The 25,373-nt window shown below is 44.1% G+C and overlaps 1 protein-coding gene across 1 annotated transcript; it reads right to left on the minus strand.

The window, feature by feature from the left end:
* Positions 1 to 125: 125 nt before the first annotated feature.
* On the minus strand, positions 126 to 20,595 carry LOC142375318 (hydroperoxide isomerase ALOXE3-like). The gene is made up of 15 exons (XM_075459307.1): positions 20,421 to 20,595; positions 20,046 to 20,208; positions 12,531 to 12,735; positions 12,313 to 12,394; positions 12,115 to 12,237; positions 11,915 to 12,018; positions 11,643 to 11,815; positions 10,152 to 10,295; positions 9,643 to 9,846; positions 9,447 to 9,533; positions 7,297 to 7,463; positions 7,021 to 7,142; positions 6,816 to 6,916; positions 1,152 to 1,319; positions 126 to 1,031 (listed from the first exon to the last, which is right to left on the minus strand). The coding sequence occupies exons 2-15, from the start codon at positions 20,196 to 20,198 to the stop codon at positions 852 to 854; spliced, it is 2,013 nt and encodes a 670-aa protein (XP_075315422.1). The 5' UTR covers positions 20,199 to 20,208; positions 20,421 to 20,595; the 3' UTR covers positions 126 to 851.
* Positions 20,596 to 25,373: the final 4,778 nt, after the last annotated feature.

The raw sequence follows: 25,373 nt of genomic DNA on the forward strand, positions 1-25,373 counted from the left end.
CCACACAACAGATAATTCTCTAAATATTGTTGACAATGGCTTTTTTTTTTCTTACAGATTTTCAGTTCAGTCCTTGCTCCTGACCATGTCAGAGTAATGTTGTTTTTTGTTTGCAAAGTCACTTATAAAACAGTCAAGAGTAAAAAGGAGCACCTACCTAAAGGGATGGAACATTGTGTTTACACATAACGGGCAACTTTGCAGAGAATCATTTTTTATTTTGTAGTTTTTGGAACTGTGTTAATAGCAGACTTGTTACCAAGACACATTATGTTTGCCAAAGATAACGAAGTCTGACAGGCATAAAAAGGCACTTTTTCCACAAAGGTAATCAATTCCCAAAGAGCTATAAGCTGAAAACTTGGCACATCTCGGCGTGGGTGTTTTTGATGTTGGAAAACAGAAGTGTAATGCCCCTTTTCCACCGAACATTTTTGTACCAATACAGCTCTACACGGTCCCACTCTACCCTGATTGGGAGCTTTTCCACCGCGGGTTGAAGGTGGGACCCATTACAATTTTTAGCCCCGGCTAGTACCTGCTTCAGAGGTGGGTCTAGTCGGTACTAGTCGGTGCTAAAACGTCACGTGATCAGTGCTGTCCACTGATTGGTCAGGTGAAATTACGTCATTCATGTACTGTATTTCTGACAAACTGCAGTGACACAACATGTTCTGTATGTTAGTGATTAATGTACAGATGGTCCATAGTGTAGCCATACCATAGGTCAACATTATCATGACTCATGTCAAAATGTAGTCGTGTCCCAGAATGTAACACCCCACCAACTATCAGAACTGAATTGAATGAATACTCTTCCTAGCATACACTATATTTGGCTGCTGTCTCTCCTAAATAGTCACACTGTTCTCTATTACTGTGGGGCTCAGGTAGGAGTAGGGTACTTTAAGCTGATGGTTTCTTTCTGCAATTTCTTCACTTAGGTAGGACAGCTCTGCTTGAAATTCCTTAATCATCCTTTTAGGGTCAGGCTCATCGAATCGTTCTTCAGGGTAGGTACCCAAGGGAACCTGCCGTTATGTCAGAGACATTAAAGTCAGTATTTTAGTCAATGTACATTTTTTCAATGAAAATTTCAATGAGTCACAATCAATCTGCTTTATGTGTGTGTTCATGAACACTGAACTGACCACGTCAGTATACTTGTCTGTGAGCAACCATGCTGTTGCTACAAACTTGACCGTGTGTCCAACATTTGGGAGGATGTCGAGAATCGTCTTCATGTTTGACTGCCCCTTAGTGGTTGGAGGAGGTTTGAGAAGTTGGAGAGAGCCATTGGGGACCCAGCTGTAGTCAAACTAAATTATAATAGAAGGTTCTTTAAGCATTTGTGACTTTATGACTTTTTATGACACAGGATTTCACTTTATGCATCATGGGTAGCAAAACTAAACAGGAAATCCAAACCCATCACATTTTCATTCTCAGCTGATACCTCAAAGGTAACAATACCAACCAAAAGGAGTTGTGAATATTCTTTTTTTAAGTCAATGTAAAATATGTCACCACACATGTTCATTGGCTGAACAATTTCAGTTGAAAAGCTAAAAAAAGGAAAAAGGTGTCAGAACAACTTGAATTTTTAACTTGAACTATTTCATTCACCCCCCCCCATGAGCTGTCACCTTACCGTGGTGGGGGGGTTTGCGTGCCCTAATGAGTCTGGGAGCTATGTTGCCTGGGGCTTTAAGCCCCTGGTAGGGTCACCCATGGCAAACAGATCCTAGATGAGGGACCAGACAAAGAACAGCTCACAAGACCTCTATGATGGATGAAACTATTGGACACCGTGTTCCTTCGCCCGGGCGTGGGTTACCGGGGCCTCCCCCTGGAGCCAGGCCCAGGGGTGGGGCCCAGGGGTGGGGCCCGCCGGCGAGCGCCTGGTGACCGGGTCTGTGCCAGTGGGGCTCGGTCGGGCACAGCCCGAAGAAACGACACGGGTCCCCCTTCCGACAGGCTCACCACCCGTGGGAGGGGCCAAGGGGGTCGGGTGCATTGTGAGCTGGGTGGCAGCCGAAGGCGGTGACCTTGGCGGTCTGATCCTCGGCTACTGAAGCTGGCTCTTGGGACGTGGAACGTCACCTCTCTGCTGGGGAAGGAGCCTGAGCTGGTGCGCGAGGCTGAGCGGTTCTGGCTAGATATAGTCGGACTCATCTCGACGCATGGCTTGGGCTCCGGAACCAGCCTCCACGAGAGGGGTTGGACTCTCTTCCACTCTGGAGTTGCCCGTGGTGAGAGGCGTAGAGCAGGTGTGTGCATACTTATTGCCCCCCGGCTGTGCGCCTGTACATTGGGGTTTACCCCGGTGAGCGAGAGGGTAGCCTCCCTCCGCCTTAGGGTGGGGGGACGGGTCCTGACTGTTGTTTGTGCTTATGCACCGAACGGCAGTTCAGAGTGCCCACCCTTTTTGGAGTCCCTGGAGGAGGCACTCCCTCGTCCTGCTGGGGGACTTCAATGCTCACGTGGGCAATGACAGTGAGACCTGGAGGGGCGTGATTGGGAGGAACGGCCCCCCTGATCTGAATCAGAGTGGTGTTTTGTTGTTGGACTTCTGTGCTCGTCATGGACTGTCCATAACGAACACCATGTTCAGGCATAAGGGTGTCCATATGTGCACTTGGCACCAGGACACCCTAGGCCGCAGCTCGATGATCGACCTTGTGGTTGTATCGTCGGACTTGCGGCCATATGTCCTGGACACTCGGGTGAAGAGAGGGGCGGAGCTGTCAACTGATCACCACCTGGTGGTGAGTTGGCTCCACTGGTGGGGGAGGAAGCCGGTCAGACCTGGCAGGCCCAAACGTATTGTGAGGGTCTGTTGGGAACGGCTGGCGGAATCCCCTGTGAGGAGGAGTTTCAACTCCCACCTACGGCAGAGCTTCAACCATGTCCCGGGGGAGGTGGGGGACATTGAGCCCGAATGGGCCATGTTCCGTGCCTCCATTGTTGAGGCGGCCGACCGGAGCTGTGGCCGTAAAGTGGTTGGTGCCTGTCGTGGCGGCAATCCCCGAACCCGCTGGTGGACCCCAGTGGTGAGGGAAGCCGTCAAGCTGAAGAAGGAGTCCTATCGGGCCTTTTTGGCCAGTGGGACTCTGGAAGCAGCTGATGGGTACCGACAGGCCAAGCGGAACGCGGCCTCGACGGTTGCTGAGGCAAAAACTCGGGCTTGGGAGGAGTTCGGGGAGGCCATGGGGAATGATTTCCGGACGGCCTCGAGGAGTTTCTGGTCCACCATCCGGCGGCTCAGGGGGGGAAAGCGGTGCACCGTCAACACCGTGTATGGTGAGGGCGGGGCTCTGCTGACTTCAACTAGGGACATCGTGAGTCGGTGGGGGGAATACTTCGAGGGCCTCCTCAATCCTACCAACACGCCTTCCGATGAGGAAGCAGAGTTGGGGAGCTCGGACGTGGGGCCTCCCATTTCTGGGGCTGAGGTTGCCGAGGTGGTTAAAAAACTCCTCGGTGGCAAGGCCCCGGGGGTGGATGAGGTCCGTCCTGAGTTCCTCAAAGCTCTGGATGTTGTAGGGCTGTCTTGGTTGACACGCCTCTGCAGCATCGTGTGGACATCGGGGGCAGTGCCTCTGGACTGGCAGATCGGGGTGGTGGTCCCCCTCTTTAAAGCGATACTCCGGAATTTTCGACATTGGACCTCATTTCCGAGTCAACCAGAGTGTAAGAAATGTGTACAGATGTTTTTTTTGTTTTTTTTTTAAAATTCCATGCAGCCCTTGTGAAACCACTGGTCGCTGTTGCTAAGCTAGCGCAAGTGATCGACTTTTGGTAGCCTGCCACAAGAAAACAGTCTTGCCCAATTCAATAAACACTCAAAGCACATCAATTATTATGTCAGGCAGTGGATGTAAAGGTTTTTGGTGATAGAGTAATGTTTGAAATAAAACTGACCTTGCATTACATGGATTTTTTTCATATGAGGGACTAGTTTATAGTGGTCATGACCACTATAAACTAGTCCCTCATATGAAAAAAAAAAAAAAAAAGCGGAATTGTACCTTACTCTCGGCAGTTGTGATGTAACTAACTCATCTGCTAGTTCCAAGCTAGTTTTGCTGCGTTTGGATCGAGCGAGTTTGCTGCGAGCGGATTATAAACCAACAACGTGGCAACATGGTAAACCAGTGTGCCTTTGCTAATTGCAACAATAGAGCCCATAGATGGCTTCCGAAAAGTTTCCATTATTTTCCAATAAAAGATCCGGAAAGAACAAAACTCTGGCTCCTAGCTGCAGGATTAGACATACAAACTCCGATGGAGACGCTGCGTATCCGGGTCACATTATTATAAGTGCACATTATAATAGTTACACTGTGTGGACTATTAGTTATTATAGCTTACACGGTACGTTTTTTCATTCAACCAATAGATAACAAATCTCAACAAAATTTTGTTTTGGTAACTTACCGCAATGACAACTGGCCATTGGGTCCAGCAGGTCTGGGTCGTTTTTTCCAGTTTATCTTATCGACTGAGAAGAATGTTTCTAGCACTCCGCGGTTGAGATGTGGTAAGAAGTCCTGGTGCTCCGTTATGCACACATCTCGAGATGTGCTATGGCCAGACAAATCTAGACTATGGAACGATGTATCAAGCTCCAGCTCTTTCATCTGTGGGATGCTTTTGCTGCCGAGAGTCCCACTCTCGGCAGCAAAAGCATTCTTCCTCCGTCTCCATTGCTTTGCAATTTCGGCACCGACACCACCAATCCCCGGTTATTCTAGCTGCAGGCTGTCTGCTACAGACGCGCTCTCTCGTTCGTCCCTCTCTCGTTCCATCTCTCTCAACTCTTCCTCAGTATATTCCGGCTCGTACAGGTATGCTTCATTGGAAAAATTAAATGGCTCGTCCTCGTCATCAAAAGCACCGGGTTCTCCGAACATTGCCATTCTTTGATCAAGTTTTTGTATGCTCAAGTAGTTGTGACAGCATCATTCTTCACAAAACAAACTATTGGCAGCGAGAGCCGGTAAGATTGGTGCTAGATATTAGTCCGCGGCTGCCAAACTTTCAAACCAGGAAGCACGAATGGCTGCGGATAATAACATATTATTGTAAGGTTGGTTTTACTCCCTAAATCTCTCTATCAACGTAGATATTTGCATCGATAGCCTGGCAAGACAATTGATGTGCTTTGAGTGTTTATTGAATTGGGCAAGACTGTTTTCTTGTGGCAGGCTACCAAAAGTCGATCACTTGCGCTAGCTTAGCAACAGCGACCAGTGGTTTCACAAGGGCTGCATGGAATGTAAAAAAAAAAAAAAAAAAAACATCTGTACACATTTCTTACACTCTGGTTGACTCGGAAATGAGGTCCAATGTCAAAAATTCCGGAGTATCGCTTTAAAAAGGGGGACCGGAGGGTGTGTTCCAACTATAGGGGGATCACACTCCTCAGCCTCCCTGGTAAGGTCTTTTCGGGGGTACTGGAGAGGAGGATCCGCCGGATAGTCGAATCTCGGATTCAGGAGGTGCAGTGTGGTTTTCGTCCTGGCCGTGGAACAGTGGACCAGCTCTATACCCTCCGCAGGATCCTGGAGGGTGCATGGGAGTTCGCCCAGTCGTCTACATGTGTTTTGTGGACTTGGAGAAGGCTTTCGACCGTGTCCCTCGGGGACTCTTGTGGGGGGTGCTCCGGGAGTATGGAGTGCCGGACTCCTTGATATGGGCTGTTCGGTCTCTGTATGACCGGTGTCAGAGTTTGGTCCGCATTGCCGGCAGTAAGTCGGACATGTTTCCTGTGAGGGTTGGACTCCATCAGGGCTGCCCTTTGTCACCGATTCTGTTCATAATATTTATGGACAGAATTTCTAGGCGCAGCCAGGGCGTTGAGGGGGTCCGGTTTGGCGACCTCAGAATCGGGTCTCTGCTTTTTGCGGACGATGTGGTTCTGTTGGCGTCGTTGGGCCGTGACCTTCAGCTCTCACTGGAGCGGTTCCCAGCCGAGTGTGAAGCGGCTGGGATGAGAATCAGCACCTCCAAATCCGAGACCATGGTCTTCGGCTGGAAAAGGGAGGAATGCTCTCTCCGGGTCGGGAATGAGATCCTTCCCCAAGTTCAAGTATCTCGGGGTCTTGTTCACGAGTGAGGGACGAATGGAGTAGGAGATTGACAGACGGATCGGTGCGGCGTCTGCAGTGATGCGGGCTCTGCACCGGCCCGTCGTGGTGAAGAAGGAGCTGAGCCAGAAGGCGAAGCTCTCGATTTACCGGTCAATCTATGTTCCTACCCTCACCTATGGTCACGAGCTGTGGGTAGTGACCGAAAGAACGAGATCGCGAATACAAGCGGCCGAAATGAGTTTCCTCCGCAGGGTGTCTGGGCTCTCCCTTAGAGATAGGGTGAGAAGCTCGGTCATCCGGGAGAGGCTCGGAGTAGAACCGCTGCTCCTCCGCATCGAGAGGAGTCAGATGAGGTGGCTTGGGCATCTGGTTAGGATGCCTCTTGGACGCCTCCCCGGTGAGGTGTTCTGGGCCTGTCCCACTGGGAAGAGGCCCCGGGGAAGACCCAGGACACGTTGGAAAGACTATGTTTCTCGGCTGGCCTGGGAACGCCTCGGGGTCCCCCCAGAAGAGCTGGAGGAAGTGGCCGGGGACAGGGACATCTGGGTCTCTTTGCTCAAGCTGCTGCCCCCGCGACCCGATCCCCGGACCAGCAGAAGATAATAGATGGATGGATGGATATTTCATTTACAAGTTTATTTGAAATTTGGACATATTTTTGATCTCCCTGAATGTTAAAGCATTATTCCCTTATCCAAAATATATATTTTATTGCCCCACCTGTCCATTATTGACAGCAGCATGTTGTACCGATACAGTGAAGATCACCACAGTGATGAACTTGACTACTTCCTGTGCAGTATTGAAGCATGCTGGACACCCTGTTGGTAGAAATATCACTTAGTAAATCTGTAGCAGTAATTACCCACAGGGGGATATATATATTTATTACATATAATTAGTGCTGGCTTTTTTTTTTTTTTACCTGAGAGTTTGTTTCCCAAGAAGCCATGTGTGAATATCTCAGTGATCCATTCCTGCAGCTCAGTGTCTTCACGCACATCACTGTCTGAAGGATAATAATACTCCACCACAGACCTCACAAAACTGATGAAAAAAACAACAATGCATTCAGATTGGTATTCTAAAAAAATTGTGTTGATCTAAAAATATGTTCAAATCCAGCAAGTTTTGTTGTTGCTTGAAAAATCTATCAGTTACAACTGTGGCAAAATATCTAAATTGTGAATGTAATCATCACCCGTTGATGATATTCCACAGCTTCAGACCATCATCTCTGTAGTAGAAGTTGGGGATCGACTCCAGTCCTCGTGCAGTGATGTTCTCCGGCAGACAGAGGGAGCTGTAGGTCATTTTAGACTGAGCCCTGCGCATGACCTCTTTCAGCCCCTCAATTCCAATTGTGCTCTAGTGGTCATAAATCCAGACATAGTTATACGCATGTTTCTTGAATTTAAGATAATCAAAATACTTGTAATGAATGATGTTATGAAATCTATAGTTGGTCTCAGAAGTGCTGAATTATCAGTGTGTGAGTATATATGCATATATATATATTAGGGCTGACGGCAAATAATCGATTGGTCGTTGGTTGACCAAAAAAATTACCAGTCGACTAAATTCCATTGGTTGATTGGTCGCAGAAAAAAAAAAGCCGCGTCTCGTCAAAGGGCTCCCGGGACTTTTAATTTGAAGGGCTTGACAAAGGAAGACGTCAAACAAATCAAAACGGTAAATTCGTGTCACAAGGACAGAACGATCAGTTAGCCCGTAACCCGTCCTGGAGTAACGTCCAAGGAGGTCGTTGTGCAGGGCACACTTTGCAGCTGTGTATCGATCCGGCTCTTAAAAAAGATCCCATTTGCCGAGTCATAGCAGCTGCCAGACGTCTTGTTGGAAAAGTGCCAAGGCTACAGCGGCTCTCACTGAAAAACAAATACAACAGAACGTTGTTGAACACGTGAAGCTCCATCTCGTGGAGACATCCTGGATGAAACTTCACTGCATGTTGGAGCGCCTTCTGGAACAGAGGTGGCCGGTCACCGCTGTACTTTCCGACCCCGTTACCACACACAGATCACGGCCGCGCTGTCATCCTCGCGCAGCAACAGGTGTCTTTTCATGTTTATGAGCATGGGCAGCGTGTAGAGCTTAGATTGGGCCTAAAAAATCAAACCCGACCCTTTCCGAGCCCGTGCACATTGTGTCCGAGCCCGGCCCGGCACATTAACTGTAATTATGAGCCCGAGACCGCTTTAAACCCGACCATTTCTTAATATGTGGGCCGTTATAGCTGACGTTGTCAACTACAATTCCACAAAGCCGACACATACATTGTCACTACCCACGACTTGTTTAAAATATGTCCATACCTCCGACTTTCCTTCAAACTTGCTCACTTTTAATTCTCCCGTTTTTATTTTTTTCTTTACTTCTTCAGGCTCCATGTTGCACGCCAGCCAATTCAGCACAGCAGGGCAGGCTCGGTGTTACGCTTGCCAGTGGAGGAAAACTGCGCATGACACATAGCTAGCCTTTTGCAATTTCGTAGACTGACTTGTGCAACTTTGTATACATTAAGAATATTGTCTATATAGAATATTTCGTCTAATTATTACATAATTTTGCCCGTACCAATTAAGCTAATAGTGATTAAAAAAAAAAAAAAGCTTGATCACGCCTGGTCCGGTCCGACCCGAGGATAGTGGCGTGAAATATCGGACCGGCCCGGCCCGGCCCGCGGGTCGGGTCGGATCAAGTTCGGGCTCAGGTGCGGGCAGAGAATCTAAACTCTAGCAGCGTGGCAGAGAGAGATGCATTAACATCATGTGAAAGCAACTTGGTAAGTGTGACCATCGGCTTCAGCACCGACACTATGTCTTCTGTTATCCTCCATTGGACCGTGGTGAGATCCAAATCGCGGTCAAAATGTTCAAAGTCCGTCTGTCTTTCTGATTATTTTTGTGACACATTCAGAATGTCAAAATCTGAAATAATTTGACCGTGTAAAGAGAGGGCAGACTTGAAGCACCCGGCTTGTGCGCTGGTAAAATTCTGCTTGTCAGCCAATGGTCACTAACGTCGGGTTTTTTCTCATTCTCCGACTGAGAGAAGAACTGAGCAGTCAATTGATTTTTGTGTAGGCTATAGGCCTAGTGTTTAGATGAACCAGGAAACATTTTGTTAGTCACACAAGGTTACTCCCGGCCTTAGTGGTAAATGCGGCAGCCGGGCATTAAAGGAATTTTTTATTTATTTTTTTTTTTGGGGGGGGGGCTGTCGATTAGTCGATTAATCGGAGTAAATGACGACCACTGGTCGACCAACAAAATCCTTGGTCGTGGACAGCCCTAATATATATATATATATATATATATAAAATATATATACCACATCAAAAACCGCATCAGGTCCCAAAAGAATTTGGCGGCCTATTGTGTTTATTTGCAGAGTGTAGCGGAAGTGTGGGATCAGCAGCTGTACAAAGACAAATAGAGACATTAAAATCAAATTTACTGTAACGTCATATTAAGATAAACGTGGCCCACATCTGATATTTCAACAGCTCAGTGATGTCAGCTGATACCTTGTAGAGGGGATGGATTACAGGCAAGCAGCGGAGAGTGGCAACTGCAAAGACTTCTGCCAGATAGTGAGTGTTCATGAGGTGATGGACTGCCTCATATTCCATCATATCCACACTTCTAACATACAGCTTGGCCAGCAGCCAGTCTGTCTCTGGGTCACTGGGCAGAAAGATGGGATTCTGCTCAGAAGGTTGTTGATATAGCTGGAATGAAAAGATATATTTATAGTCTACACAAGTGTATTGAGTTCTGAAAACAGAAATCATTGCATAATTTCAATGTCAGAACAACACTTTTTGGTGTGCTAAGCCTACAGTATTGTGTAAAAGTCTTTAGCCACCCCTCATTCCAATTGACCCAAGGAGTGACTGTGAGCTGGTTGTTTGTCTCTGTCTGTTCCTGTTATGGACTAGCAACCTGTCCAGGGTGTCCCCTGCCTCTCGCCCAATGACAGCTGTGATAGGCTCCAGTGATCCTGAGTTGGATCATTCTACCATCAGTAAAATACCTGTATTGCAATGGGCATCAGCTTGCTCTCGGGGTTCATGTAGAACAAGCATAAACCAGCAGTCATATGTAGAGAATTTCCATCTTTCGTCCAAGCTGGTATTCCATCCATTATCTTCTGGTCACACAGGAAGATATTGCCTTTCTGTGTGCAACAAAAATGTAGAGAAAAGTAGTGAATGAGCCATAAAGACATAGCAGGGTTTCCTATGTTGACCAAAAGAAAAAGATGAATGAAATGTTTCTTTTAAAGCAGTTGTTACAATGGCTGTTATAGAGGATCAGATGATATGAGTAAAATCTAATCTAATATATAGCCTCCCATGTAAAAACATTAGGGCTGGGCAAGTTAACTCGTTATTATCGCGTTAACTTGTTAATTATTTAACGTCGATAAATATTTTATGGCGCATTAACGCAGGTTTTATTATTTATTTTATTATTGTAAAAGTCTGTTGCTCACAGGCTTTTATTTTGTAAACGTCTGTTGCTGTCTGCTGCGGAACCGGAAAAGAAAGTAATTTGTGGAACGACCAAACATGGAGAAGGGTACGGAACTTTTACTCGGCCATTTTCATTTTAAAGTTCTTCCAGACGGCGGAGTGGACAGAACCAAAGTCATCTGTAAACACTGCCAATATGCCGCCCATTGATTGGATACTCCGGTTCTTTTCACAGATGTTTATTAATGCAACATCAACGCCGTAGAACTAAATGTTCAAGTAAACAAAGTAAAAGACAACATTAGTTGTTGTAATCCTTAAAGAAATAGCATTCTTAGCATTGTCGCTGGTACCAATAAATAATAAAAGTAATTCTGGCCACTTTAGCCTGCTTCTCAACCAACGGCAGAGTCATTCCCCAATCTTCACGGTCAAAACTAGGATTCTTTAACTTACACTTCTCCTATGCATCACATTCACACAGTTACAGCAAACACCACGAAGCATGGAGTAATAAAATAAAAATAAAAAAAATTAGCAGGCAACATCACCGTTGTAGGTGCTCCTCGGTCTCTGTGTGAAGCTCACGAGCTAATAAGCGGCGCAACTTCCTGTTTTACTTGTTTCAACATAAAATCACGTATTTCAAAATAAATTTAAAAAAACCTCCTGCATTTCCAGCCAAGTTGAATTGTCTTATCACCGTAGTAGTTCCAGTGTAAAATATCACTTAAATGCAAAACACACAACTGATACCAGCAAGTCATTCAAGGAAACAGACAGTGGAGCGAGGCTTCTACATAAAAACTACAGAAAGATGCTGATGTTAAAAGTGTGTTTGCACAAAAAATGGTATGGCACTTTCATTCATATGGCAGTACATTTAAAATAAAACTAAATGCTAAAGGCTATACACTACTTTTGAATTAATTTTCGGATTTTACGTACAAATGCGATTAATCGTGATTAATCAGGGAAATCATGTGATTAATTAGATTAAAACTTTTAACCGTTGCCCAGCCCGAAAAAACATCACTGAAATTTCAAACCTCCATTTCTGTCTTCAGAGTGCTTCCATCTCTCAAGAAAGGCTTCACCATCTCCTCTGTGACCGGAAAGTTTGGGGGAAGTTTTGAGCAGCGCTCGATCACGTTGGGGTTAACTCCATTCAAAAACTGGAATCCGAAAAAGTCATCCTCCTTCCAGTGTTCTGAAACATACTCTGGAAGAATAGCAGTTAGTTAATACAGCACTCATCCATTGCCTACTTGAATTAAATCAGCAGGGGCAATAGGAATTTCGGTTAAATGGCTTTCTCTACCTGACATTTCAGTCTTTTTGAACCAGAAGATTCTTTTCATGTTCTCAATGTCATCCCATCGTTCACTGGATCCAACCATACCCTTGAACTTCAGTTCTATAGCCCTGAAATAGATTTTGTATAATGTGTAAAACGATGTACATTTAGGAATCAAAATGCCTCAGAAAAGTGTGAAATGTGAAGATTGTCTCAGAACTCACATTATTAATCGTCCATAACGAAGCTCATCTGATTTGGATGCAGAGCAACGAACCTCAGCTTGCATCTCAGATACATCTTTGAAGTGACTGTTGTGCGGCAGCTTGTCATCGTTAACTGCCCACCTTAAAGAAAGAAAAGATTAAGTTTAGATAAGCTTTTGAGACAAATGGCTGTGGCAAACTGCAGTGGAAACGTACAGGTACGTGTTCTTTCTAAGTTCTAGCTCCTTTTTCCGGTGTTCAATCAGCAGGGCATGTTCCTCCTCAAAACCTTTCATAGCTGAGAGGTGAAAAAAAACAGCATTCAAACTTGTGTCACCAAAAAAGGATAATACATGAAGAGGCTCTGATCAATCTACTTTAAAACAATATGAGCATGTATTTGTAATGAATTTCTTTGAGCAATTTCACTTGACCTTTTCCTCCTCTGAGCTCCACCTCTTCTCCCCTCTTGATCCATCTGTAACAGGGGAAAAGGGTGTCGTCTCCCTCTGGAGTTGTAACTACGATTTTGGCACAGTACCACTCGTCTTCTGGGAGAAACAAAAAAGGATCTTTCTCCACCCTGACCAGCAGAACTTTCCCCAGAGAAAAGCTGGATTTTATGGTGTAAGTCCTTGTCTGAGAATCATAACAAACATAAAACAAAGTTAGTGTGAAATATTAAAAAGGGTGTTTGGAGAGGTTTCTAAAAAAAACTACTGCATCATTCTGTTCCCATCATCTTTCCCAGGAAGCTGATATGAAACAGGTATGATGGAGTTGGGGAAACCTATAAAAACATGCAAAGACAGGACTAGGACTGAGAAAAAAAAAAAGTAAATCATGTCACTGTCTACCACACGAATACACTAAATTACATTAAATATACATTAAAGTAAAGGATGCCACCTGAGTTTAGGTAATATTTTATAAACAAAACTCATTGATTCTATGTAACGTTTTGCGGATTTACAGTACTCATGTAACTGCCACACCTGTTGCTGCTACACTCTCTGACTCTGTTCTGTTCTTATTACTCTCCTCTCTCTATGTGTTCATTTTATGTTCCCTTGAGCAAAAACCGGATAGAGACAGAAGGACATTACTCTGCGTAAAGCCATATAGACCTGAAAATGATCCATGCATAAATGTCATAGCTTTGGTTAAGCTATACCAACAAAATTTGTCTGTGAGGCGAGCGATGTAAAATGTTGATGTCAATATCTGATTATTGAAAAATAAAGGAAAAAAAAAAGAGTTATATATATATATATATATATATATATATATATATATATATATATATATATATATATATATATATATACATTAAAGTATATAGAATTGGATCCAAAGCCCATATTGTGCTGCAAGCCTTTAATGGTTAAAACGTCATTGAAGTTTTCCAGACCAGTTGGTGTAAATTGATACATATTCATTCCAGTGGCGGCTGCTGACTTTTGAAACAGGGGAAGCCCATATTACGCGTTCAGGGTTGTAGTGGCTCATGCCATCCCAAAGCAGAAGATAGCAAAGTTAAAAAGAATTAGTTATAGCTGTGTCTAGTATGACAAGTATGCCCAGCCAATACACAGAAAGAAGGTATAGACTTTGAAAATTCACACAGCAAGGCCAAAATCAAGTATGATCGAATCTAAGGCCTGTAAATGGCTAGATCTGTGGCTGGATCAGAATCTGTGGAGCATTTTTCCCTGTCATAATGAATACTTAGAGTTTGATGGTGGTGGTAAGGCAAGGCAAGGCAAGGCAATTTTATTTATAGAGCACAATTCATATACAGGGCAATTCAAAGTGCTTTACAGCTACATAAAATCACAAGAAGGCAATAAAACCATTGAACAGGAATAAAAAAAATAAAAGAAAGAAATTAAAAAAGAAAGAAATTTAAAACCCATTAAAATAATCATTAAGTAATTAAAAAGTGAAGAGTACAGATAAAATACTTTCAGGTGTCATATGCACTGCTAAACAGAACTGTTTTCAGCCTGGATTTAAACATTGTCAGAGTTGAGGCCTGTCTCATATCTTCTGGGAGACTGTTCCAGATTTTAGGGGCATAAAACTGAAACGCAGCCTCACCTTGTTTAGTCCTGACTCTGGGCACCAGCAGGAGACCCCTCCCTGAGGTTCTCAGAGCCCGAGTTGGTTCATATGGCTCTAACATGGCAGAGATGTACTTTGGCGCTTGACCGTGAAGAGACATGTACACAAGCAGAGCTGTTTTTGCTTGTTGTCTATTCTCTGAGCGACAGGAAGCCAGTGCAGAGACCTGAGCACTGGACTAATATGGTCGTATTTCCTGGTTCTAGTCAGGACTCGAGCAGCAGCGTTCTGGATGTACTGCAGCTGTCTTATAGCCCGTTTAGAGAGCCCAGTGAGCAGGCCGTTACAGTAGTCTAACCTGCTGGAGACAAACGCATGGATCAGTCTCTCTAAATCTGGTTTAGACACTATTCCTTTGATTCTGGCAATGTTTTTTAGATGGTAAAAAGCTGCTGATGTTACAGATTTAATGTGGCTGTTAAAGTTCAGGTCTGAGTCCAATATTACCCCGAGATTTCTAACTTGATAGTTAGGTTTTAGAGAGAGAGTCTCAAGGTGACTGATAACACTTTCTCTTTGTTTCTGTGGGCCACAGACAATGATTTCAGTTTTGTCTGAGTTTAGCTGGAGGAAATTGTTTTGCATCCACACACTGATCTGTTCGATGCAGCGACACAGTGTATCTACAGGCCCGTGTTCTCCTGCCGTCAGTGACACGTAGATCTGAGTGTCATCTGCATAATTGTGGTAGGACACATTATAGCTGCGTATTAGCTGGCCTAGTGGAAGCATGTACAGATTGAACAATACGGGTCCCAGGATTGACCCCTGGGGAACCCCACAGGTCATAGCCATTTGGTCTGAGACACAGTTACCAATTTCAACAAGATATTTCCTGTCCTCCAGATAGGACTTGAACCAGTTTAAAGCACGACCAGAGATTCCCACCCAGTCTTCTAACCTCTGTAATAAGATCGCATGGTCAACTGTGTCAAAGGCAGCACTCAGGTCCAGCAGAACTAAGACTGTGACTCTACTTGCATCTGTGTTCAGGCGGATGTCATTTGTCACCTTGATCAGAGCTGTCTCAGTGCTGTGGTGGGGCCTAAAGCCTGATTGGAAAGTATCAAAAGCATTGTTAGACAGGAGAAAGTCACTAAGCTGTTGGTATACAACTTTTTCTAGGACTTTGCCTAAGAATGGCAGGTTTGATATGGGCCGGTAGTTGTTCAGTACTGTGGCATCAAGATTGCTCTTCTTTAGAAGAGGCTTAATGACAGCAGTTTTTAAGGCCTTTGGAAATGTTCCAGTCTGGAGTGAGATGTTGACTAGATGAGCAAGTTGTGGTAACAAACTGCTCAGCACAGACTTTAGGAATCTAGTGGGCAACTCATCAAGGCAGCACGTTGATGAACTCAGACTGCAGATGGTCTCTTCGACTGTTTTGTCAGTAACAGGTGTGAAATGTGTCAGCTCTAGGTGTCTAGCTGGCTGCAGAGTAGTTATTTGTGTTGTGGAAATTATTGCATTCTTAAAGGTAGGGTAGGAGATCCTGGATTTTGAGTCCAGCGAAGCTGCATTTTGAAAATACACAGGTAAAAAGTCCCAACCCTTTTCTTCACTTTTCCCCCGAAGGCACGCCTCTAGAGTACATGAACGCGCACGAGCACGAAGGTGCACGAGCGCTGTTCTGACAGCAAGCATCGATCGTTGCCGTATTTAGTATTTAGTATTTAGTATTTAGTTTATGCTAACTATACGTTTAATAATGCTAGGTGCTAGCCAAGCTGGCTCTAGTTTAGCTTCCTGCCAAGCTTCTGGACGTTCACGGAGCAGGGTACGCGCACAGGGAGAAGGAGGGGGAGGGAGGAGCAGATTGCAGTTTGATAGACGGCAAAGATCCCCTACCCCGCCTTTAATGCCTTGAACTTTGTCATTAAAGAATGTTGCAAACTCATTACACTTGGATGTAGAAATGAGTTCTAAAGGCAGTGAAACTGGAGGGTTTGTTAATCTGTTTACTGTAGCAAACAGGACACGAGAGTTGTTACTGCAGTTTTTGATGATTTCAGAAAAATAACTCTCCCTTGTTCTACGCAAAGTCTGGTTGAACACACATAGCTTTTCTTTGTAAGTCTCATAATGAACCTGGAGCTTTGACTTGCGCCATTTCCGTTCGGCTCTCCGGCACTCCCTTTTCTGTGCCCTGACCGACTCTTCTTTCCTCCATGGCGCCCTTTGCCTACTTTTAACCATTCTAACCTTGACAGGAGCAATGGTATCCAAAACATTTAAGAGACTTGATGTGTAAGAGTTCAACAGATCATCAACATCAGAACACAGGGTGTTCTCAAACCTAATCATTTCCATAAACTGTGTCCCTGTTCTGTCATTTATGAGTCTTCCCCGAACAACTGCAGACCCAGCTGGTGTTTTGGGTAAAGTAGATAGGTCGAAGAAAACACAGAAATGATCAGATAAAGCAACATCAACGACATTCACGTTTGAAATAACAACACCCCTTGAAATGAGCACATCTAGAGTGTGCCCTCTGTTGTGGGTGGGCTCAGTCACATGCTGAGTTAGACCAAACATTTCAAGGACAGCAGTGAGCTCTTTAGCTTCCTTGTTATGTGCTACGTCCACATGCACATTCAAGTCCCCTGTTATGACTAAACAGTCAAAAGCAGTGCACACAATTGAAAGTAGTTCAGTAAAATCATCAATAAAACAATTCTGTGGTGGTTTATAAATGGTGATATAAAGTATGGAAGATTGTTTTATCTCCATTTTGAATGACACATACTCAAATGATGAAAAAAACCCAAATGACAACTTGTGGGTGGGTAGATTGTCCCTGAACATGGCACAAACACCCCCACCCCTCTGGTTTTCTCATGTTTCAGACACAAAATTGAAGTGAGGTGGACTAGACTCAATCAGGACTGCATTTGCTGTGTTTTTGTCGAGCCACGTCTCAGTTAAAAACATAAAATCAAAATTGTGAGAGGAAATAAAACTATTAATTAAGAATGATTTGTTACTTAAAGATCTGACATTGAGTACTGCGTGTTTGAGATTAGTTATAGTTGAACTGGATGCTGTGTTCTTGCAAGGGATATGGATAAGATTTCTCAGCAAATTCACCGCCAGGACCTCTTCGAGTGGATTCATGCTTCTTCTTCTTGTAAATAGCCGGTATTTTGTCAGATTTTCAACACCTTGGGGGTCTAAACGACTACTTTCTCGCCTGAAAATGTTTCAAATGTTGCTAAAGTTATATATTTACAGAGTTTATAGCTTAAGGGAAATCAGCTTTTCAGGCTGGCTGATTTGGGCTCGGACAGGAGTGAAGTGCACTGTGTGTAAACGCTCTGCATACTGTCAGATCGATGAGTATGCCGTTTTCAAGTAGTAGGCGGTTTCGACCACAGCCAGTGGCTTGGGCTTGCGTCTTGCGTAAAGTTTAGAAAATTGAGGTGACACACGCAAGCACGCAAGGGGGGGCTTGCAACCGCGCAAGGGCTTGCGTTGCGTCTTGCATCTTGCGTTGCGTCTTGCGTTACCGACTATAAACCAGGCTTTAGTGTCCTAGACAACAGCATTGACGCTGTTGGAAATGACAGCTGTGGGCACCGGTGGTGGGGGCCGAGCTGGGGGGGCTTTGGTCGATGGAGTAAGCTGGGGAGGGAGAGGGGCTCGATGCTTCTTTGAGGATAGAATTCTTGATCTTGCCATGTTTGGCGTGAGAGGAACCATTTTAATCCCCGATTTCACCAAGCTTTCAAGGTGATCAGGAAATCTCCTGGGTGACGGTGGAGAAGAGAACGATGGTGAAACATCTCTGGAGGGTGTAGATGCAGCAGGTGGGTCCCAGGCCTGTGGTGAGGCCCGTGGTGAAGGCGATGGTGGAGCTGCTGAATCCTGTGTTCGGGATGCTGGAGGTGCTGCTGTGGCTGAATCCTTTGCTGGGTCCTTGGGTGGCGAGGCAGGAGCTCTTCTCTGGCTCGTCTTCTCTCTCTGCGGCAGCACAGGACCCGGTCCTGGTCCTGGTCCTGGTCCTGGCCCCTTCTGATGCCTCAGAGCGTGGAGAAGATTATCCGTCAGTCGTCTCACTCCACCTGTGTTCAGGTGTGGGCCTTTTCTTTGAAAGAGATCATCTCTTTGCCAGAAAAGATTAAAGTTCTCGATGAAATGAGGTCCTCTGGACTCACAGACTTTGGACAGCCATGTGTTCAACTGAAGCAGCCAGCTGAATTTGTTGATCGTCCTGTCGATGTTTGGGAGAGGTCCACTTATGAATGTTGGTATTGTCACTTTATCAAGACTCTCAAACAGTTTCTCAAAGTCTTTTTTTAAGATTTCAGACTGATTCTCTCTGATGTCCACCGCACCCACGTGCACAATCAGCTGTTTCACCCCTTGGTGTTTTGCCAGTACCTCTGGTAGTAATCTTGTGATGTCAGAGACAGTGGCACTTGGATAGCTGCATGTAACCATTCTGTTTATGTTTATATTAGATATGGCTCCGTCTCCAAGCACAAGAGTATCTTTGACCTTGACACTCGGCACAGTTTCTCTGTCCATCTGCTTCTTTGTACCGTCTCTCTGTCTGTTACACTCAGTCACATTTGGCTCTGACAGTGGTAAAAATCTGTTTGTTAACTTTATTCCGGGTGATGTTACATATTCTCTGTTGATACCAACAGTTTGACGATTCTTCGGCTTTGCACCAAGTCCATCATACGTGCCTTTACAGAGTCTTGGAAAAGACACAGTATCATTTAGCTTTAAGTTGGAGGTAGCAGTTTTTTCACCCTTTACTTTGGAAGTAAATGTGGACTTCTTACCACTGGATTCCATTGGGAGCGTTTCATGAAGTCCCATTTCAGTTTCTAAGGCAAAAATCCTTACTTGTAGCGCCCAAATTTCTTGTTGATATATCCGACAGCTTTCACAGGGCATGTTGAAAGGATTGTAGTCGCTGGCTCGTCAGATAAGATGTAAAAAGAATAAAAATGATTTTAAAAAGTCTTGGTTCACTTAAAAGAAAAAGAATAAAATTATATCCAAGACTTGTGGAAAGAAGTAAAATGATTTAAAAGCAAATAAAGCGATAAGCAGCAGGAGGAAGCAGAGACACGTCTGCACTCTTCAGAAGCAGGAAGCTAGGTAAGTATTCTTAAAAAAGGTAACATTTGTGAATGGGCAGCATGAATTCTGGAAAGAACCAACTAAAAGTATTACAGCACTTTCACAGACAACCAGTCTCTTTCGTTTCCGCTTTGGGACTGAAGTTCCAGCGTGCTTCTCCCCGCTCAAAAATTCGGCTGCACAGTTTGTCATGATGGACAAACACTAACTCCAATCATCACGACACAGCCCCTCATATTGACACGCCCATGTCTAATCTACCCCCAGAGACGCCGAGCAGCCTCGGAAGTGATGAGTTTCTACCGATTTAGCCAATGATGACCTAGAATTGTAGAAAAAAAAACTTGACTCTCCCGCCCCCTCCTCGAAGCCGGGCAGCCCTCCGAGCCGAGGTCCGAGTGGCGGCTTCATAACATGATTTCCTCAGTAAACGGCGGCGATTTCAGAACAAATCACTTCATTAAGCTACAGGACAACATGTTGTAGTTATGAAAGTAAATGCAGTATTGGGCATATCTTGTGTTTTGTGAATAACTGTTTTATCGTCAATTTAACATTGAAGATGTAGCAATTTCGCCAGAGAATGGGAGAGGCTGTCTGGCTTCCCGTGTTGTCTCTGAATAGCCGCGGCTGATTCATACATACAATGGATGTAAAACCTGACTGACATGTTTAAAGATTATATCTGTATATTATCTGTTACAAGTGATGTGCAACGGAATGTAACTTGCCGTCCTAGTTTGAAAGTCAATCCAAAAATTGTCCAGCTTGGTGCGTTCACTCTGCCCCTCTGTTCCAATTAAGGTGATGTATTTGTAGTCCATTTTCCCTACATACTGCACGCTGCCTGTTGTCACCTTTAACTTGTATTCAGCCATGGTCATTTTGTGGAAACTGCCCAGAGAAGGAAAAAAGAAAAAACATCACTTTCTCAAATAACCACATGTGAACAGCAAACATGATGAGTGCTACCCTGCATACATTCAACCAGTGTCAAAGAAAGAGCACCGTCTCTTAAAGTTGCAATTGTCATTTTGCTTACATTGAGGTTATGTGAAAATATTTTGTCCTGCCATCACACCAAGAAGAAATGTTACAGCACACACCTTCACATGGAAGCTGTTCGGACCGACCTGTCTTCCTTACAGCTGCATACTGGCCCTTCCTGTTTGTGATATTTATCAAGGGTGGAGGTAGGTACCTCTATCTTTGTTACTGCATGAAACAGTGTGAAACATTTTACCTGCAGTCAAATGTTGAAAAAGAAAAGTCTCCAACGCTCCAAGGAAAACACCTTCACAGCTACTGGAATCCAAAGGTAACTGATATAATCAGAGTTGGATGCAGTAGAGCTTATTCCATCAAAAAGATGATGTTATGTCAGCAAAGACAGCCCCGGAGCAGACTGATTTTTGTGTTGCAATATGCAGGCTGATATACCTCCTATTTCTGGTGAAGCCCTGCCTTTTCTTTAAAAAAAGAAAAGTGACATCCTGTGTGGGCTGCAACTGCTGCATCTAAGTTCCATCAGATGGTCAGTCGTTCGATCTCTAACTTCTCCAGATTCCATTTCCTTGGTGTATACAGCATCCTTAGGCCCTGAACTCCATGTTTCCTCCAATGGGTTAACAGGTGTGTATTGGAAAAATGTAAAGAGATTTTAATTTTGAGTAAACAACATTTTATATACAGACATGTATTGCGTGAACTTTGCTTAGTGTGATACAAAGTAATTAAAGGGAGAAACAGGGTGCTCTGGTAGGAGAATGTGCAACCACTCAACACGCGAGGAACTAGATGTCCCAGTAAAACATTTGTTGCATTTTGCTCAGAAGATTGTTTTACGTATGCTGATTGTAACTAAGCTGTGTAATAAAAAGAACTACACGGGGAAAGTCGGATGGAGTCGTTTGAGCACAGATGAAGGAGTAAGTTCTGTTACTCCGTCAGGCTCCCCTTGCAAGTAAAAATACAATCTGAGTACTGAGTGTTTTGTTGATCACTGGGGTTGTCTTGAGTGAACTGTGTTCCAGCTGGGTTAACTTTTAGACTCAACAGTGTGTGACAAAGTTCACTGTTCATTGTGGTGATTAAATGCAAAATTGGTTATTCTGGATTCTGTATAACTGAACTGGAGTAATTAAATACCGAATAAATCAACTTTTCAAAGGTGGTCTGATTAAACTGAAAGCATGTACATAACTAAAAGAACTAAGAAACCACAAAGAGTAAAAAATATCTGGAATGGGTTAGTTATCCCTTAGATGCATGTGGGGTCAAAAATGCCCCCGAGGGTTGTCATTCTTCAAAATCTATGAAATTAAAAGATTTTACACCTCCATATTCAGCTCAACAGGCTGCATTGTATGGGAAACAAATGAACAAAACTCAAAGTAAATGCTTCGCGAGCTTTGCTGGCGTAGGCCATCAACGTTCAAACATTAAGGTCAATAATACTGATCCCTACACAGTGGGATTACGTAAGGGCATATGTGACACCATGTTCTGGATAAATTACAAATACACTATCAAAGGGGAACTCAGACCACAGAAAGTGTTCATGAATTTGACAGGGAAACACGCCATGTGTTATTCTCAAGAAAAAGGTTCAGTTCCAGTTGGCAGCTTAAACATGACCACAGATTGTACTGAGACAGCAGCTCATGGAGAAGGAGCACTCAGTGGCGCCTCAAATGGTACTTATATGGTGCAAGGTTGGTGGTTGTGTGGACGAGATGCATATCTGATGCTGCCAGCCAATTGGACGGGCGTGTGCGCGCCCATATTCGTGACTGACCATACAATTATAATCAATGCAATTTCAGGTCAACTAAAGATGGGTGCGAAAAGGAAAAGGGATATTCCCGAGTTCAAACCACATGATGCAGTCTGTGGCTCAGATGTCCCTGATGAACACAAACATTGGTCAACCGGCAACAAAGTCTTGCTTTCTGTCCTTCCCTGGCTGGGAGTGGGGAAGAATGTGCTCCGTTTGGAAACCATAGACTATAGACTTGGAGCTTTCATTAATCTTACATCAATAGTGCATGAAGGTCAAAACAGAGAAATAAATGCTTTGTGGACAATGATTCTTCAGAACAGAATGGCTTTAGATCTTCTAACTGCAGCTTCTGGTGGCGTTTGTGTGATGATAAATATTACATGTTGTACCTATATTCCGGACAATATTGGAACTAATGTATGCGTAGCTATGCAAGGCCTACGTAACCTTCAAAAGGCCATAGGTCAAGACAATAATGCTCAAGGTCTTGACTTGATGTCCTGGCTGACTTCAGGACCATGGTGGCACATCCTAATGCGAATTGCAATACCTATTCTCTGTGTCATGTTTCTACTCTGCCTATTTACAATGTGCATTACTCCTTGTCTTAAATCAACGATTAACAATATGATGGCAGGGCTGTTTTCTAACTATGTCTTACTTGTCCAACATGACCCGGAGGAGTTCAGCAAGGATACTACAGTCTAATGGCGCTTTTCCACTAGCTCGCTTCGGCTCGGCGCGCTATTGCGTGTTTCCATTAGCACGCAGTACCTGCAACCGGGTAGATTTTCCGTATCACCTCAGCCCTGGTTCCAAGCGTGCCGAAGCGTTACTAAAACGTGACGTCAGCCGACTGCCTTCCACTGATTGGCCGATGAGTGTCGTCACTTTTCAATACTGTTTTGTCTGGCGGCCAGGAGTCTTCTCTGGCTCTCTTCTCTTGCCTTCTGTGCGACAAAAAGCCACAGGGTGAGCAGCAACACGAGCGCTTTGATGTCCTCCATGCTATCCTCCTCGTATCTTGTTGTTGTTGTTGTTGTTGTTGTTCTTGTCGCGCAGCCGTGTTACGACGACCCCGCCTACGTCGAGGAGGCACGAAGTATACTCGGTTGTAATGGAAACACAACCAAACCGAGCCATGCCGAGCTAGTGGAAAAGCGTCATAAGTGACACCAATAATGAAAACGCATTATGTGAATGGTACTAGGTTGATGTTGACTTGTGATAACTAAAAATGAAAAACAGGAGGGAAATAATGGAAAAATGATATAGATTTGAATTTTGAGTAAACAACATTTTTTAGACAGACATGTATTGTGTGAACTTTGCTTAGTGTGATACAAAGTAATTAAAGGGAGAAACAGGGTGCTCTGGTAGGAGAATGTGCAACCACTCAACACGCGAGGAACTAAATGTCCCAGTAAAACATTTGTTGCATTTTGCTCAGAAGATTGTTTTACGTATGCTGATTGTAACTAAGCTGTGTAATAAAAAGAACTACACGGGGAAAGTCGGATGGAGTCGTTTGAGCACAGATGAAGGAGTAAGTTCTGTTACTCCGTCAGGCTCCCCTTGCAAGTAAAAATACAATCTGAGTACTGAGTGTTTTGTTGATCACTGGGGTTGTTTGAGTGAACTGTGTTCCAGCTGGGTTAACTTTTAGACCCAACAGTGTGTGACAAAGTTCACTGTTCATTGTGGTGATTAAATGCAAAATTGGTTATTCTGTATTCTGTATAACTGAACTGGAGTAATTAAATACTGAATAAATCAACTTTTCAAAGGTGGTCTGATTAATCTGAAAGCATGTACATAACTAAAAGAACTAAGAAACCACAAAGAGTAATGAGAGTACGAGACCTTCGTACGAAAAAAGTAAGAGAAATTTAGAATAAAAAGACGAAAATGTTCTTGCATGAGGCCCATTGTTCTGTTCGATTCTCTATGTAAACAGGAGGGCTAATACCGTTTACAAATATACAATTAAAAGAAAAAGAATAAAATGATATCCAAGAAAGAAGGAGAATGATTTAAAAGCGAATAAAGCAGTAAGAAGCAGGAGGAGGCAGGAGGAAGCAGAGACACGACTGCACTCTTCAGAAGCAGGAAGTAAAAAAGGACTCACAAATAAGTCAAACAGTTACCTGTTAAATAGACAGTATATGTATGACACTTTTCTGGTCTTCTTAACCACTTAAAGCACTTTTCCTCTACAAACCACATTAACATACAGTTATATAGCACTTCTTGTCTATATAATATATAACATGGAGTTCAGTGCCTAAGGACGCTGTATACACCAAGGAAATGGAATCTGGAGAAGTGTCACACTTGGTGTCAAGTGTGACACCATTGGCACAAGTTTTTTTTTAAAGAAATAACATGGTTTCATCAGAACTACAGCAGAAATTGGGTGTATATCAGCCTCCTGAGAAACTCCTACGACAGGTCTGGATCACTCGTAAATTATGTTCGCACCTGAAAGAAAACGTAAAATACGAAAAGATTGGTCAATGCGCAATTTCTCTTAAATCACGATTTAAGAACAAATCTGTGCGTACGAACGGTTCTTGCACGAGGCCCAATGTCTCCTAACCCTGCAGTATCAGTGAGCGGCACAGTGTGAGTGACTCTGTGAGGATAACACAGCTCGAGAAGAGGATTGAAACGCTGCAAGACATTCGTAAGAACAAGGAATTTATTGACTCTATTATTAATTAATTAATTATTAATGGACAAACTTAGATCTTTCTACACAGGATAACAGCTGATGTGGAATCTCACACTGCAGACCTGGCTGACACACTTCCCTGGATGTGTCCAAATGACACTGGAATATCTGCTGAAGCTCCCGACTGATATCTCCCACTGGAACAGTGTTGGTGCCAAACTAAAGTCATCAATCCCAGCCAGGATCTGGTCTCATGTTGTCCGTCGCAGAGGTAAACCCAGCACTAAACCTAAACCTCCAGCACTCACTCCGCCACCTGAAGTTCCATTGCATAATAAATATGATCTGTTGATTCCAAATAGAGTGTGTGATGAGGAATGTAATGCAAAAATAAATGAAAACAAGAGAAATGGCCCCAAATCTCAGCCAAGGGCTAACCAGAATATCAGCAGAGGCCTAAATCCCACAACCGAGGTGAGGACTACAGAAGCGTACATCGTGCAGCAGACGACTCCAGCCGGACACACTTCCAGGTGCGCGTACATTTGGTTGCGCACCAGGGTTGCTGCGCAGCCATAGCAACTATTAAGGCACGGGACTCTC

This window comes from Odontesthes bonariensis, chromosome 24 (genome assembly GCF_027942865.1).
Source record: "Odontesthes bonariensis isolate fOdoBon6 chromosome 24, fOdoBon6.hap1, whole genome shotgun sequence".
In the NCBI taxonomy this organism is placed as follows: Eukaryota; Metazoa; Chordata; class Actinopteri; order Atheriniformes; family Atherinopsidae; genus Odontesthes; species Odontesthes bonariensis.

What these genes read in the sequence shown, in the direction of transcription:
- LOC142375318 (XM_075459307.1), bottom strand. Translation starts at nt 20,198, where the DNA reads ATGACCATGGCTGAATACAAGTTAAAGGTGACAACAGGCAGCGTGCAG. An exon ending in CTGCTGTCAATAATGGACAG is followed by an intron (nt 1,320 to 6,815) that starts GTGGGGCAATAA and finishes ATTATAATTTAG; the next exon opens with TTTGACTACAGCTGGGTCCC. An exon ending in CAGACAAGTATACTGACGTG is followed by an intron (nt 1,032 to 1,151) that starts GTCAGTTCAGTG and finishes ACATAACGGCAG; the next exon opens with GTTCCCTTGGGTACCTACCC.